The sequence below is a fragment of the Neofelis nebulosa genome, chromosome 10 (genome assembly GCF_028018385.1).
Source record: "Neofelis nebulosa isolate mNeoNeb1 chromosome 10, mNeoNeb1.pri, whole genome shotgun sequence".
Taxonomy (NCBI): domain Eukaryota; kingdom Metazoa; phylum Chordata; class Mammalia; order Carnivora; family Felidae; genus Neofelis; species Neofelis nebulosa.
In genome coordinates this window covers 85,937,505-85,953,907 of record NC_080791.1, presented here as the reverse complement: position 1 = coordinate 85,953,907, position 16,403 = coordinate 85,937,505, and the positions used below count along the sequence as shown (strand labels likewise).

At 33.4% G+C, this 16,403-nt stretch overlaps 1 protein-coding gene across 5 annotated transcripts in view; it reads right to left on the bottom strand.

The window, feature by feature from the left end:
• Window positions 1–16,403, bottom strand: part of ELP4 (elongator acetyltransferase complex subunit 4) — a 249,516-nt gene that overhangs the window by 144,832 nt on the left and 88,281 nt on the right. For all 5 annotated transcript variants that reach the window (XR_009249865.1, XR_009249866.1, XM_058688538.1 and 2 more), the window contains exons 6-7: window positions 14,966–15,050; window positions 9,475–9,660 (exon numbers count right to left, since the gene is read on the bottom strand). Coding sequence is in view for 3 of the 5 variants with exons in the window: in XM_058688538.1 (XP_058544521.1) it covers window positions 9,475–9,660; window positions 14,966–15,050 (271 nt within the window). In the remaining 2 variants the exon portion in view is untranslated. The remainder of the gene's footprint in view (window positions 1–9,474; window positions 9,661–14,965; window positions 15,051–16,403) is intronic.

Below are 16,403 nucleotides of genomic sequence, written 5' to 3'. Positions count from 1 at the left end.
ATGATCTCACAGTCTGTGAGTTTGAGCCCCGCATCGGGCTCTGTGCTGACAGCTCAGAGCCTGAAGCCTGCTTCGGATTCTGTGTCTCCCGCTTTCTCTGCCCCTTCCTCTCTCTCTCTCTGTCTCTCTCAAAAATAAATTTAAAAAACATTAAAAAATGGATAGGTAGAAAAATTGCATAGAAAAGATATTATGGAAAATGTGAAAATTGTAGATGGATGGGCAGTTTGTTTTTTTTTTCTTATATTTTGAGGAATACGTCTTAATTCTTGGTCACATTATTTAACCTTATACTCATCGCCAAAGTCTGACCCCCCATTTTCCTATTTCCATTTCAAAATAGTCTTTTTACTAGAACCTTAAAAAACATAAATTTAAATGATATCTCTTCCAGTTATACAATGTTTTAAATATATCTGTAAAATACCAAAATGCAAATATTGCATAATGTTTAGATATCTAGTCCATTTAATCACCTCGATCATTATTTAATTGGTGATGTAGACAGGATGACTTGAGGACACCTGACAGTATGACGGCTGTTTCCTTCTACAGAGACTGCAAGGATCACAGTCACAAGCATTCACAATGGGTTTGGAATCTCCTTCTAAATAATGAACATGATGGCCACCAAAATAGCTTTGGAAAAATGTTCTTTTCTTTTTTCTTGCATAGGTCCCTTTGGAATAAATTAAAAAAATTACATATATACACGTATTTATTTCATAACTGTTTTCTTTGCTTTGCAATTACACATAAGGAAATATGTTTCCATCCTTTTTTCCTCCCTTGACTGCAATGAAACTTTTTACTTAATCTTTCACATGTACTAATTTGTCAACAATTTTACAATGATAGTTTTCTCTTTAAAAATGCTGAATAGCAACGTTGGTCTAGAACTTTTTTTCCTCATGGGAAGTTACTGCCATCAGAAGTAGTTAATAATTCAAGATACATAAAGATGTAGTGTGACAGGGAGGAAAGAGTAAGTTTTAGATTTAAACAGATCAGAGTTTGATACTAGCTTTAAACATGTTATTAAATACGTGACTTTGTTGCATCGCTTAATTTCAGTTTAATCTTGTTTGCAACTGGCATCATGCCTATCTTGCAGAGTTTTTGTGATGATTAGGGCAGCTGGCTATATAACCTAAAAGTGAAGATTGTGTAGTCTGGAGTCAGGGGAAGACATGAGGTAGAACATTACTGGCCTTACCTCTTATTAACTGTGTAACCTTGTAAAAATAGAGGTAAGGCTTGTGGTGGATATTCAAGGACATAACGCTTGCAGTGTGCTTTGCATGTGGTATGTGCCTAATAAATGCTTACAGTAATAGCACAGTTGTAGTGGTACTAAGAGTAGCAGTATTTTTACAAGTATTTGATAAGTCTGTTCCAGGTTTACTTCTCATCAAAATCAAGAAGCTTATGAAAGCTAACCAAACTAGTATTAAAGTATTAATTTTATAATGACTTAACATCATTAACAATGTAAACAATACAAGTATGTGTAGAATATCTAAGATGATTAGAGAAAGGAGTTTCCCTATGATATTGGTGTGATTATAAACTCACAATAATAAGTTAGGTTCATGCAAAATCTGTAAAAAGTCTTTGCAGGAAAAATAAATCATCCTCTCATAACAATTATAAATAAATTATACTGGCTAAGGAGGCAAAATTCTTATCTTACTCATGCCTAAATTTTCAGTAATAAGACTTGAAATATGCTGATATACCCTGTATATAATTAAGATGACTAAATGTCATTATAATAAATTCGCCATTTGCAGGAAGGGTTTGGGTATGTTAGAAAAAAGATCTAAAATCACAAAAATTTATAATAAAGATTCAAGAAGTTTCAACAATCAGATATTAGAAATGATTTCCTAAGTAAGAATCATTATTCCTTAAACATTTATTAAACATCTAGAAAAAGCTTAGTTACTGTGCTATGAATTTTTATACTTTATTGCCTTTAATGATGTATTACTTTCATCAACCTAACCTGGAAAAAAGAAAACTATAAATATGTGGCCCTGACTTCCCAGAGGTTACAAAGTATTAGATACATAAGATTATATGAAATCACATGTTTGAGGCAGACAATAAGTTCCTTGGTAAATAGTAACTCTAATAAAAAGAGAACTAGTGAATGTAAAGTGTGTTAACATATAATTAGAATGTTAACTAGTAAGTCAAAAACTATTTGAGAATGTAAACTACAGTCGTTTAAAACATTCAAATTGGATTACATTGATCAATTAGTAAAAGATAAAACTATCAAACTTTTAGAAGAAAACAGGAAAAAGACCCTACGGAGGGCAAAGATTTGTAAAATGGGAGGAGTAGGAGAGAGAAATTGCTAACCATTAAAAAAAATGATAAGATAAACTTTATCTAGATTAAAAACTTTAACTCTTCAAAAGATACTGTTATTAGAAAAGGCAAGCCATAGACTGGAAGAAATTATTGCAAAGATATACCGAAAATATTTCAGGAATTTCATAACTCAATAATAAGTAGATAAATAATCCAATTAAAAAATGGACAAAAGACTTAGACAAAAGAAGACAGGCGAAATAGCCAATAAGCATATGATAAGATGATCAACATCATTAGTTGTCAGGGAAATGCAAATTATCACAGTGTCATACAGTTCAAGTGTACTATAATGGCTAAAATGTGAAAGACTGAAAATGAAAAGGTTTAGAGGGATGTGATTCCTAGAAAGATGAAAATACGTATCTGTACAAAGACTCATACATTAATGTCCATAGCAGCTTTATTCATAAAGGCTTCAATCTGGAAATAACTCAAATGTCCATAAATAGGTGGAAGAATAAAGAAATTGTGGTATATTTTTATGCTCAAAAACTAATTAGCAATAAAAGTAAACTGGTGACATGTACAACACTGTAGATGGTGCTGATATTAACTAATGTGATTGTTTGATACTGTATAATGAAATGTGCAAATATTTGGAAGATTGGCATAACTCCATGAACCAACTGATACCTTCCAAATGACCAAGGAATGATATGTCAATATCTTCAATGAGTAAAAGACCCATTCAAAGTGCAAGATAAAGCAATGAATGCCTTTTAGTGCAGCATAATATGAAAAAGTTCATTCACAGTTTTTGATTTCACATTGTAATGTTTGTAATGTTTGTAAAACTATTACTTTTTGAGTTTCAGTGTATATTGAAGAATCTCTACAATTATCAAAAAAAAAAAAAAAAGGCTACTAAAACACTTCTCCCTTTTCCAACAATGTATCTGTGTGAAGTCAGATTTTCTTTTCATACTTGAACCAAAACAATATATCACAATGGATTGAATAATGAAGCCAATATTAGAACCTGCTGTTTCCTACTAAGGAAAAATGTAAAACAATGTTACTCTTCTAACTAAATTTTTAAAAAATCATTATTTTACAATCATGTGATCAGTTCATTATTATTATTTTAACAGAATTCGTAAATAAATATTTGAAAATTTCTTAGTTTCAATTTGTAATATGGTAAATATCAATAGATACAACCCAAATAATGTTTTTTTGAGATCATCAATAGTTTTTAAGAGTGTAAAGAGGTTCTAAGATTAAAAAGTTTGAGAACCACTGAACTAAAGTTCTGATCTGGTATACTTATAACTCTGCTACCAGATTTACCAACTATTTTGTAACCTACATTTAAAAAAATTTTTTTTAATGTTTATTTATTTCTGAGACAGAGAGACACAGAGCATGAGAGGGGGAGGGGCAGAGAGGGAGACACAGAATCTGAAGCAGGTCCAGGCTCTGAGCTGTCAGCACAGAGCCTGACGCAGGGCTCGAACTCACAAACCGTGAGATCATGACCTGAGCTGAAGTCGGTCACTCAACAGACTGAGCCACCCAGGCGCCCCACGTAACCTACATTTTTTTAAATCAGTAGCTTTATTGAGATATAATCTACATACCATTCAATTCACCTACTTAAAGTATAGAATTCAGAGGTTTTTTAGTATTCACAGATATGTGCAACCATTACTCAAGGCAATTTTTTAACATTTTCATCACCTTAAAAAAAACCAAAAAACAAACCAATCTTTTTATTTATCACCCCACCACATACTCAAGGTCTCCCCATCTCCCAGCACTCCAAAGCCTTAGGTAACCACTATCTACTTTCTGTCTCTACAGATTTCCCTATTCAGGACTTTCATATTAATGAAATCATATATGTTCTATTGTGATGGCTTCTTTTACTTAGCATAATCTTTTTAAGGTCCATCTGTCTTATTAATAGCAAGTATTATACTTGCTATTATACTTACTTATATTATAATACTTGCTATAATACTTACTAATAGCAAGTATTAGTACTTTATTCCTTCATATAGCCAAATAGTATTTCATTGTATGGATATACCACATTTGCTTCTCCAGTATCAGTTAATAGAGATTTAGGCTGTTTTCATCTTTTGGCTGTTATTAATAATAATATAAATATAAATAAAATAATAATATAAATATAAACTTTCAGGCACAAGTTTCTATGTGGACACATGGTCTCATTTCTATTGGGTATATACTAATGGGTGGAATTGCTGGGTCACACTGTAACTCCAGGTTGAATCACTGAAAAGCGCCACACTGTTTCCAAAGCAACCGTACCCTTTTATATTCCCACCAGCAGGGTATAAGGATTCCATTATCTTCGCCTTGCCAACACTTAATGTTACCTGAGGTTTTGTTTTACCCATCCTAGGGAATGTTAAGTAGTATCTCATTGTAATTTTGATTTGCATTTTTGTGGATTAATGATGTTGAGCATCTTTCATGTGCTAATTGGCCATTTGTACATCTTCTCTGGAAAAATGCGTACTCAAATTACTGTCCCATTTTTATTGAGTTATCTTATTATTGATTTGTAAGCATTCTTTATGTATTGTAGATAAAAATCTCTAATCAGATATTACTTGCAAATATTTTCACCTACTCTGTGGGCTGCCTTTAACAATTTCTTGACAGTGTCCATTGAACATAAAAGTTTTTAATTTTGAGGTGCTTGGCTGGCTTAGTTGGTAGAGCATGCATTTCTTGATAGTTTTGGCTGCTACATTCAGGTTTCCGATCCATTCTGCATTAATTTTTGTCCATGCTGTGGAGTAATGGTTCACCCTCATTCTTTTGCATGTGGCTATCTAGTTGTCCTATTCCATTTGTTGAAAAAGCCTATCGTTTTCTTATTGAATGGTCTTGGCACACTTGTCGAAATCAGTTGACCATAGATATATGGGTTTATTTCTGGACTCTCAATTCTATTTCATTGATCTATATGCCTATTCTTATGATAGTACTACACTGTCTTTTACCATTGTTTTCTAGAAAGTTTTGCAATTGAGAAGTATGAGCCCTCCTAGCTTATTCTTTTTTTAAAGGATTATTTTGGCTATTCTAAGTCTTCTGAAATTCCATAGCCATTTTAGAATCAGCTTGCAGATTTCTCCAAAAAAGTCAGCTGGGATTCTGATAGGGACTGTGTTGGATCTGTAGATCAGTTTGGAGACAATGGTCATATTAATTTTGAACCTTCTGATCCATGAACCTGGAAAGTTTTTCCATTCATTTAGATCTTTTAAAATTTCTTTCAACAATGTTATGTAGTTTTCAGAGTATAAGTTGTACATTCTTCTTGTTAAAATTATTTCTAAGTATTTTATTCTTTTTGATGCTATTATGAATGCAATTGTTTTCTGGATTTCATCTTCAGATTGAAACACAAGTTTTTAATATTTACCTCCCCACTACAGAATAAGGTGCCTGAAAGGAACCAGTGTCTCTCACTCATTTTAACATTTCCGCTATATATATAGTGGACTATAGCACTGTCAGTCACTCAAAAGCAGTGTAGAAGAAATGAATGCATGAATGAGATACAACACAGCTTCAATAATAAAATTTATAAGAAATACGGATTTTCTCCACAGTTGGTTGACAGAGAAATATTTGGATTTAAGAAAGCTTGATGTGAGACGCACCAGTTGGGATAGTTTGTGACTGTTGATCTCAGGGTTGTGAGTTTGAGCCTCATGTTGGGGGTAGAGTTTACTTAAAAAAAGGAAATCTTGGGGCGCCTGGGTGGCGCAGTCGGTTAAGCGTCCGACTTCCGCCGGGTCACGATCTCGCGGTCCGTGAGTTCGAGCCCCGCGTCGGGCTCTGGGCTGATGGCTCGGAGCCTGGAGCCTGTTTCCGATTCTGTGTCTCCCTCTCTCTCTGCCCCTCCCCCGTTCATGCTCTGTCTCTCTCTGTCCCAAAAATAAATAAAAAAAAAACAAAAACAAAAAAAAAAACGTTGAAAAAAAATAAAAAAAGGAAATCTTGATGTGAAAAGTCAAACTTTTTTTCTGATTAAGTCTGATTAAGATCTAATTTTTCTTTTGCTCAAAGTTTGCAATTATTAAAGAGGAATGCTAACTAGAACAGCAGGAAGTTGCTATGGTAACCCTTAGAAAGCTCAAAAGCACAAGTCACTAACAATGTATGGGGGTATGCTGTCAATCATACTCCTCTCTCTACTTGTGCAGGAAGGAATATGGTGCTTTACAAACTTAATAGCCCTTAAACAATGTCTCAGCTTTAACCCTTATACAGTATGTTTAGATACAGCATCTTAAAATGGCATTCCTTTATCTCCTTGGTGAACTCAAAATTTCAATTATATCTTATATTTCTGTTAATTTAATTAATGTTTATTAATTTAATTTAAATGGCATTTCTTTATCTCCTTGGTGAACTTCAAATTTCAATTCTATCTTTTATTTCTGTTAATTTGATTTAATTTCTGTCAGTGTTTATTCCTGTTAGTTTAATCAAATGTAGAGTTTGCATAGATCCATGAAGTCTCACCAAGGATAGTCTTTGTTTCTGTGATTTGCTTGAACAGGTCATTTCACTTGGGATACTACTTTACTCACCCGAAGGCAGGAGCCTAGCTCAGATGAGCCCCATGTCCTTTCTAACTCCAAGATAAACGATATGAGAACTACTAGCTTTGAGAGAATGAGTTCCAGAATAAAAACGTGCTACGTATTCTAGTATGAGGTGCTGGAACCCAGTTTTCTGTGTTCAAACCATGGTTTCTCAGGTATTAAACATTGATCTAGTTTCTTAACTTCTCTGTATCTCAGTTTCCTTACATGTAAAATGTAGATTACAACAGTAGTTATGTAAGGATTTTATAAGAACTTTAAGATCTTGACTTTAAGTATTTTGTATTTGTTAGTGCTATCATTATTATTATTGAGACTTCCTAGAGAAGTAAAGGAAAACAAAGCTCAACATTATTCTGCTACGAAAGTCATTCTATATCAAAGTGTTAATTTAGTGTATGTACATTAGAAAAGATGTTCAGTGATTTAGCTTATTTTGACTTTCAGATTCCATTCACTGCAGATGATTTTTTTTCAGTTTTATTATTTCTAGTATTGTGTTTGTTATAGAAATATATTTAATAATAAATACTGTGGAAAAATATACAATGTAATTGTACTTTCTCTATTACATATAAAATAACAACAATGATGAAAATTGTCCCAAACTTGCTTCTTGAATACTTTTTTTATTAAAAAAAAAATTAAGTTTTATTTATTTAACGAATCTCTATATCCAGTGTGGGGCCTGAACTCATGACCGTGAGATCAAGAGTTGCATACTCTTCTGACTGACCCAGCCAGGTGCCCAGCCTCTTGGACACTCTTAAGAAAAGGACTTTTTGAGCTGATGAGGCAAATCTTGCAAAAATCCCTCTTTTTCTGTCTGGGGAGATGGACCTTTTCCCCTAAGAGTGTTGTTTCAGGAGGTTTACACATAGAAATAGCAAGGGAAGAAAAGGACATGTCCTATTTAGATCAGTGTTTGTCTTTTCTTTTCCTTTTACATTTTTTTAGTGTTAATTTATTTTGAGAGAGAGAGAGTGCACACAAGCAGGGGAGGGGGAGAGAGAAGGGGAGACAGAATCCCAAGCAGGCTCCCGGCTGTTAGCACAGAGCCCAACATGCGGCTCAAACTCACGAACTGCGAGATCACAACCCGAGCTGAAATCAAGAGTTGGAGGCTTAACTGACTGAGTCACCCAGGTGCCCCTTTTCTTTTTTTCCTCAAAATTTTGAATGTGGCAAAATATATATAACATAAAATTTACCATTTTAACCATTTTTTTTAAATTTTTTTTTCAACGTTTTTTATTTATTTTTGGGACAGAGAGAGACAGAGCATGAACGGGGGAGAGGCAGAGAGAGAGGGAGACACAGAATCGGAAACAGGCTCCAGGCTCCGAGCCATCGGCCCAGAGCCCGACGCGGGGCTCGAACTCACGGACTGCGAGATCGTGACCTGGCTGAAGTCGGACGCTTAACCGACTGCGCCACCCAGGCGCCCCCATTTTAACCATTTTTAAATGTATAATTCCGTGTTATTAAGTACATTCATGATGTTGTGCCACTACCACCAACAACCATTTTCAGAAACTTTGTACCTATTAAGTAACTTGCCATTCCCTCTCCCTCAGCCCAGGGCAGCCACCATACTACCTTCCGTTTCTATGATTTTTACTACTTTAAGTACTTCGTATAAATGGAATCACAGTATTTGTCTTTTTGTGACTGACTTATTTCACTTAGGATAATGTCCTCAGATTCATCAGTGTTGCAGCATATGTCAGAATGTCCTTCCTTTTCTTTTTTTATTAAAAATTTTTAACATTTTTATTCATTTTTTGACAGAGACAGAGAACGAGCTGAGGGAGGGCAGAGAGAGAGAGAGAGAGAGAGAGAGAGAGAGAGAGAGAGAGAAAGAGACAGACAGACAGAATTTGAAGCAGTCTCCAGGCTCTGAGCTGTCAGCACAGAGCCCGATGCGGTGCTTGAACCCATGCCTGAGCTGAAGTCAGCCACTTAACTGACTGAGCCAACCAGGCACCTCATAATTTCCTTCCTTTTCAAGGCTGAGTAATATTCCATTGCAATATAGGCCATATCTTATCAAGTTCATCTATTAATGAATACTCAGATTGGTTCCACATTTTAGCTATTGTAAATAATGCTGCTATGAATATGGGTGTGCAAATATTTCTTCAAGATCTATATCCATATCTTAGATCTTTATGATTAATCTAATGATTAATGAAAAGATATCAGTAAAATATCAACCACATAACACCATGTATTATGCATTTACAAGAAATCGAAGAAAAAATAATATTATTAAAGATAGACTTACCATATACTCACTGTATATTAAAACCACAAATACACAACAATTTAACACTCTAAAGTAAAGGACATTTTGCTCTCTGGCATTCCTGAAATCTGTTCTACTTAAATGGCATATGAAAATAATTTATCAGACTCAGACTCCGAGTGTTTATATATTGCTCTTCATTATGTAGCACTAATTAGGGGAAAGGAGTTTTGGAAAGATTCTTACCTGGATAAGATGTGTTGGCATTGTGATCATACAAGCCGAAAGAGAGGTTCGCAGAAGACCACGGAGGACGTACAGGAACTTCGTAAGGCTGTGACTGTTGCCATTTTCCGTACAGCAAATGTCATCCCCCCACAAAGGTGAACCAAGATTCTGGATTCCTATTCTTAAAATGTTTTTCTGTTTTTTCTAAAGAAATGCGTGTGTCGGGTTGGGGGGGGGGGGAGACAAACACATTAAGTTTTATTAACAATAGGATACCTCCTTTAGTTCTATTTGCCAGTTTTTGAAATTTATAACATAGCAGGGAGATAGTGGACATGGTAAAAAGCTTTATGTATAGTTAATATACGGCAATATAAGGGAAATCTTCTGTATTGCAAGAGTATTAAAAAATAGCTGTTTTTTTCTCACTTTTGGAAAATTTGAAGAGTATCAAAAGCCTCAAGTTTCTAGATTTTAAGTGACCACTTTATGAACTATGTTTGCGACAGCTGAAATAATACATAAAAAAATCAGTTAGCAATAAAGAACATCTAAACTAGAATACTTAGAAACCATTATTAGTATTATAAAATTCTACAAGTCTTTCAATAAACTATAACTTGCTCAGTATTTTTCATTTAGTGCTATTATGTCCAATGCCTGATATTTTGTTTGAAAGAAGTTTAAAAATGTGTGTTTTGCTTTTATACCTTATATTTGCTTTTACTTATTCTTCTTGAAGCTATTTTTACAAAATAATTCAGTTCAATACTTATCAAAACTGAACAAATGAACATTTGGAACTCAAGACTACTGATATTAAGGTCATAATGATGACTGATATTTCTTGGGAAAAGAGCATTTAAAAACTATTAAACAAAACCTACACTGATTATCAATAAGCATTTGCCGGAGATGTATTTATAACAAATTCTACTGTTTGTGTTATCCTAACCAAACAAATGTTTTATAAATGCTTTCTTTATTTTGTATTTAAATTTTTTTTTTAATTTTTTAAAATGTTTTATTTGTTTTTTGAAAGAGAGAGACAGAGCACGAGTGGGGGAGGGGCAGAGAGAGAGGGAGACACAGAATCCAAAGCAGGCTCCAAGCTCTGAGCTGTCAGCACAGAGCCCAATGAGGGCTCGAACTCATAAGCCAAGCCATGAGATCATGACCTCAGCCCAAGTTGGAACCTCAACCAACTGAGCCACCCAGGCACCCCTATAAATGCTTTCTTTAGCAATCTGGCAAAATTTCTGAGCAAAGGAAGGAGACATTAGCAAAACCTGGTGCATGGAGATAATTGGAAACTTATCATTACAATTCTAATGGGGAAAATACATTTTCTCCCTTAAATCAAAAATTTGGAACATGTGTCATTTGAGTGTGTTTTTTGATTGTCAGATCCTACAACATATTGCTTGTTATTGTTATAACAAATGAATAAAATTTATTTAACTAATAAAATGTATTAATCAACTACTATCTCTCTGATACTACACATGAAAGTTGAGTTTGTGTATTTTTGAGAATTTATTAACAAAGGAAAGTAGGGAAATGAATAAAACACTGAAAAGTTAGAAGAGGAAAAACAGAAGGGGACAGTAATCAGTAATATGGGTAAGATAGACAGATTCACAGTCTGGACTGTGCAACTAAGATGTGATTCTGAGCAAGACACAACACTACTTAGGCATTAGTTCTCTCATCTCTACAATAAAAAATTGTTCTATGAGATCACACAATCCTTTAAAATATATAAAGGGACATGATATATAAAGGGCCTGGATAAAGCTATTAAAATGTGATTACAGAAAAAGGAATTTAGTTTAAGCACATTTGAAAAATTCTTCCTGACTCCAAAGACCTGAAACGTGATGATACTATCAAGGCAGCTAGTCCAGTTTTCTTTTCTGGTTGTATTAAGGTTATGATAGGCAACCCTTAAGATATATATTATGATCATTGGCAGTCCATAAAAATTGCTTTCTTTTTTTATTTCTGCATTACTTGAATGAAATGAAGTAATAATATGTACCAGGGCATGTATGTATTGGAAGTCCAAATGGATTTTGATGAATTTGTGTAAGATATCTGTGAAATTGTAGGTTACCCTTTTACTGTATTACTTAGAAACTCAGAATTTAAGTCAAATGGCAAGATTAAGCTTCATTTTGTCATCCCAAACTTGTTTTCTCTGAACTGTAGCTTAAATTAGATTTGCAACAGAAAGAGCAATCTAGAAAAATGGAGAGACAAACCTGCCCCCAAAATCTAGGTATTAAAACAAAATCTGAAGGTAGAAGGAGAGCAGCATTATACGGTTTTCCCTACCAATATTTCAGAAACTAAAGGTCAGCTGTATTTTAACCCAGTCACCATTACCAACTATTGTATCAAAAAGCATCTGCTAAAAGTTTATAACAAAAATGATGATAGGTGCAGAAGCAGGAGAACTGTAGAAGTTTAGTGACTATGACAGATATGCTGATACACATACACACATACATATATACGTTTATACACACACACACACACACACACACACGTGTGTGTGTGTGTGTGTGTGTGTGTGTGTGTATAAAGAATGACACTATTAAGCCAAAGAATGAAAAAGATATTTAAGTGAGGTAGGTACTCACCACATCAGAACATATTTGAGCATGATACTTCAACATAGGGAATACATTTATATATTTAAACAAATTTTTTTAATGTTTATTTATTTTTGATAGAGAGATAGAGAGAGACAGAGTGTCAGGGAGGGGCAGAGAGACAGGGAGACACAGAATCCAAAGCAGGCTCCAGGCTCTGAGCTGTCAGCACAAAACCTGACGCAGGGCTCGAACTCCCGAACCACAAGATCATGACCTGAGCTGAAGTTGGGCATTCAACCAACTGAGCCACCTAGGTGACTTGGGAATACATTTATATTTTTAAAAATATAATAGCAAGTGCAAAAGCAAAGGCTGATTTACAAATTTCCTGTGTAATTTCAGGTATATAATTCCTTTGCTATGCCATATAATAATGGGGCACACTGTGAGGCATAATCAAAAAATTTTTAATATAATTTATTGAGGTCTAATCAAACTAAAAAATAAACTTTTGTTGAAAGATGAATAATAAATATTAAATTCATTCCAATGAGAACATCTAAAATATTTAATCTGGATATCTAAGTGAAATCAATTTTCAAACTTCATTTTTATTGTATATTTCTTAGATATTTAAAAATCATAACTTAAATGAAATTATGACAGCAATTTGTAAACATCTCCACTCCAAATATCTTTGCAGATGAGCTACTTTACTTACTACAAAGTTATTATACAGTATTCTATAATACTCAATTCCTTATAGCCTATCTCAAATTAAGTTAGTTTATTTGAAAATGTAAGTTTATTTGAAAATGTAGTGATACAGAAAGTAAGAGGAAAATTTCCTTTTAAAAAGAATTTATTTCAGTATCAGAACATTATTTTGACTCAGGAATAAGATTTTTTGAAGCAGTGCTCGATAGATGAATTTTTGTGGCTTCTTGAACTCATCTAAAGTTTCTGAGACAGAAATATAGTTGAGGTAATTTAGCAAATGATACACTCTAAAATGTAACAATATGGAAATTTAGTAGATATATTTTAATTCCAATAAAATTGGAAATACATTTTATAACTTATCGGTATGTTGTAAACTTTTTCAGTGTTCTTGGTATTCAGCATATAAATGCTTACCTCAACCCTTTTAACCTTTATAAAAGTCAATAGTTGTAGAACTTCTGGTTCAGAGACAAACCAGTTCAATTTATCAGCTTTCATCAAATAAAATACTATTTATTGGAAATGGTGGTATTTTTAATACTCAAATAAACAACTAAGAAAACAAACATTTCATTCCATTCCAATAATAGCTTACTTATCAAGGGTCCTTTGGATGGATAGGTGTGTGTACATATATCTAAATATGTGTACATATGTATATATACATATACAAGCAAGTATGTGTGTATCTTTGTTATTGCCTTTGATTTTTTGTATTTTATAAAATTTCTTGCTCTTAGAAGATGTGTCATCATCCTGCAAGAACAGGAGCTCTGCACACTGTATCATAGGAACTGTTATGACATGTCTGTTTCCATAGTAACCACAGCACATAGGGAGAGGTGTCTGTCAGGGACCAATTTACCTCTCCAGACGGACAATGCCACCAAAGGGAGGACATAGTGCCCATAAATCTTAGCTAGGACCAAAAATGGAGCAACAATGAACAAAATAAAACTGTATTAAAAACCAAGGACCATCACAAAAACTGTAACACACGTGAAAAGCTATCTATAAATAAAATGTATATACTTCACCACACGTATAGTATTTTCAACTTTGTATTAAACTGATGATCAAAACAAATTTAAAATTTATTAACATTGCTGTGGAAAAAACATTAAATATAGCAGTAAAGTTTATAAGAATACTTAAAAAATTATGGATTAAGAGCAAATGTAGTTGATAATGCCAAAAATAAGACTTTTGGATTCTTTACTTTCTTCAATAAAAATAATGGTGCTCTGGAAATAATTCTGCTGAAATAATATACATGAACTGAAAATCTTTAGCAGCTTTAGCAATTAAAATCACCGAGAAAGATTTCTAAATGGCATTATAACTGGAAATAAAATTTCTCTCATTTTGTTCAAGTTAAACTAACCAGAACATCTTTAATAGTGGGAATTTGGAATCTTTAATAGTGGGAATTTAAAAACTTGCGTTCTTAAAAACAGAGCTACAGAGAAATAATTAAGTTATAAAATATTTTAATATAGCAAATAAAAAATGCAGTTTTTATTCAGTGAAATAACCTAAAGCATGATATAACAAGAAATGAAATCTTAAAATAATTAATTCTTACTCACCAGGTTATTCAATTAAGGACTGAATGACAGAAATATAAAAAATTTTGATAAGAGGGGCATCTGGGTGACTCAGTTAGTTAAGCATCTGACTCTTGGTTTCAGCTCAGGTCATGATCTCATGGCACATGGGATTGAGTCCTGTGTTGGGCTCTGTACTGACAGCATAGAACATACTTGGGACTCTCTCTCTCCTTCTTCTCTGCCCCTCCCCTGCTCACTCTCCCCCCTCTCTCTCTCTTTCTCAAACTAAATTAACTTAAAAAAATTTAGATACAAAAGTACACGTCTTGCAGATTTAGGAGTAATTTTCAAAATGCAGCAGTTTAGTTATTCCAGGTGCCACAAATATATATTTAAAAATAATTTATGTTGACAATGTATGTATATGTCTTTTGTGCATCCACTGAGAACTTAGCTAAAACTCTACACATCAAAAATCAAACAAAGGCTGCCTGTGCCCTGCTTATTTACATCTTCTCTGTGCTTGGAAACAGCTTGTTCACTGTTAATTATTCTAAAACCTTCTGGGTTACCCCTAGAGAGTTTAAAAACAACATTACATAGATGATTATAAAAAACTTTGAAGGTACTCAATACCTGGGGATTGGATCCATCAAATCCTTCCTCATATATGATGTTCTGGATAAACTGAAGCAGCTTTATGTAGCCATGGGTCAAAGAACTGTTGGTAAGAAGTGGTTCAAATACAGAAATGGACATATTACACATACAATTCAAAATCTAAGCTACAACATGGAGGAAGTAATTAAAATTTATGAGACTACTAAAATATAATATAAAATTAACCCAAATAGTATAAATAATTTAAAAATATAAAGTCAGTACATCCAGGGAATACGTTACAATCCTTATATTAACCAGCTCAGTGTTCTTGACATCATGGGAAAATAAAAATCTGTGGAGACTGAGATGTCTTAATTATGTCAAGCTTAGTTACCTCCAAGAAAATTAATGATTTAATGAAGCAACCTAAAAGATGAAGCCACTATAGCTTTTCAGGAGTAATCATGGGTAATTAACACATAGTTAATGAACTGCTATGCCAAGTACACCTGAATCAATGTCCTGATCACCTGAGCTCATCTTCCAGAAAAGTTTTAATTTTCTTAGAACAAACTGCTAAAATAATAGTAATTTAAAAATTTGATCTTTTAAGACATATGAAGATGAATATAATTTCTACTTTGTAAAACGAAAGCAATAAAATAGATGTATAAATTTAAGAAGACATTATCTTTCACATGAATATTAGCATTAATGTTACTGTTTTAAAATATTTTAGAAAAATGGGGAGCCTAGTAGGCTTAGTTGGTACAGCATAAGACTCATGATCTTGGGGTTGTGTGTTCAAACCTCACGTTAGGCACAGAGCTCACTTAAAACTTTTTTTTACAAACGTTATAAAACACCTCAAAGAAAATATAGTTACAATGAAGAAAATCTGGTTTAACATTGTCTGAATTTAATATTCTTGATAACGGACAACCTGTGTGCTATGGCTGAACATTAAAAGTCATGATAATGAGGATCTGGAACATAGCTATTTCATAGACATTTCAGTAACTAATGCTGTAAAAGCTGTGGGTGACCTTAAAAATACAAAAGTATTTGCTCTACCATGATCCTAAGTAAAGCAATCACATATGCAGAATAAATGACCTAAAGAAAAAATGAAATATAATTTGAAGCACACATGCAACAATAAAGAACATAAGAAGTTAGGAAAAGTAGCAGATTACTTAGTGTGCAAAATCAATGGTAGGTTGTTCAATAAAAATATATGCACATCTCTGCAAATATTTTATTGAACAGCAACATCTAGCCCCAAAGCAACTAACAAAAGAGAAAGAAAGAAAGAAAGAAAGAAAGAAAGAAAGAAAGAAAGAAAGAAAGAAAGAAAGAAAAAGAAAAGAAAGAAAGAAAACCAAGAGAAAAGAATGCTGTTATATGCAGGTTGCCTGGGTGGCTCAGTTGGTTAAGTGTCTGACTTTGGCTCAGGTCATGATCTTGCAGT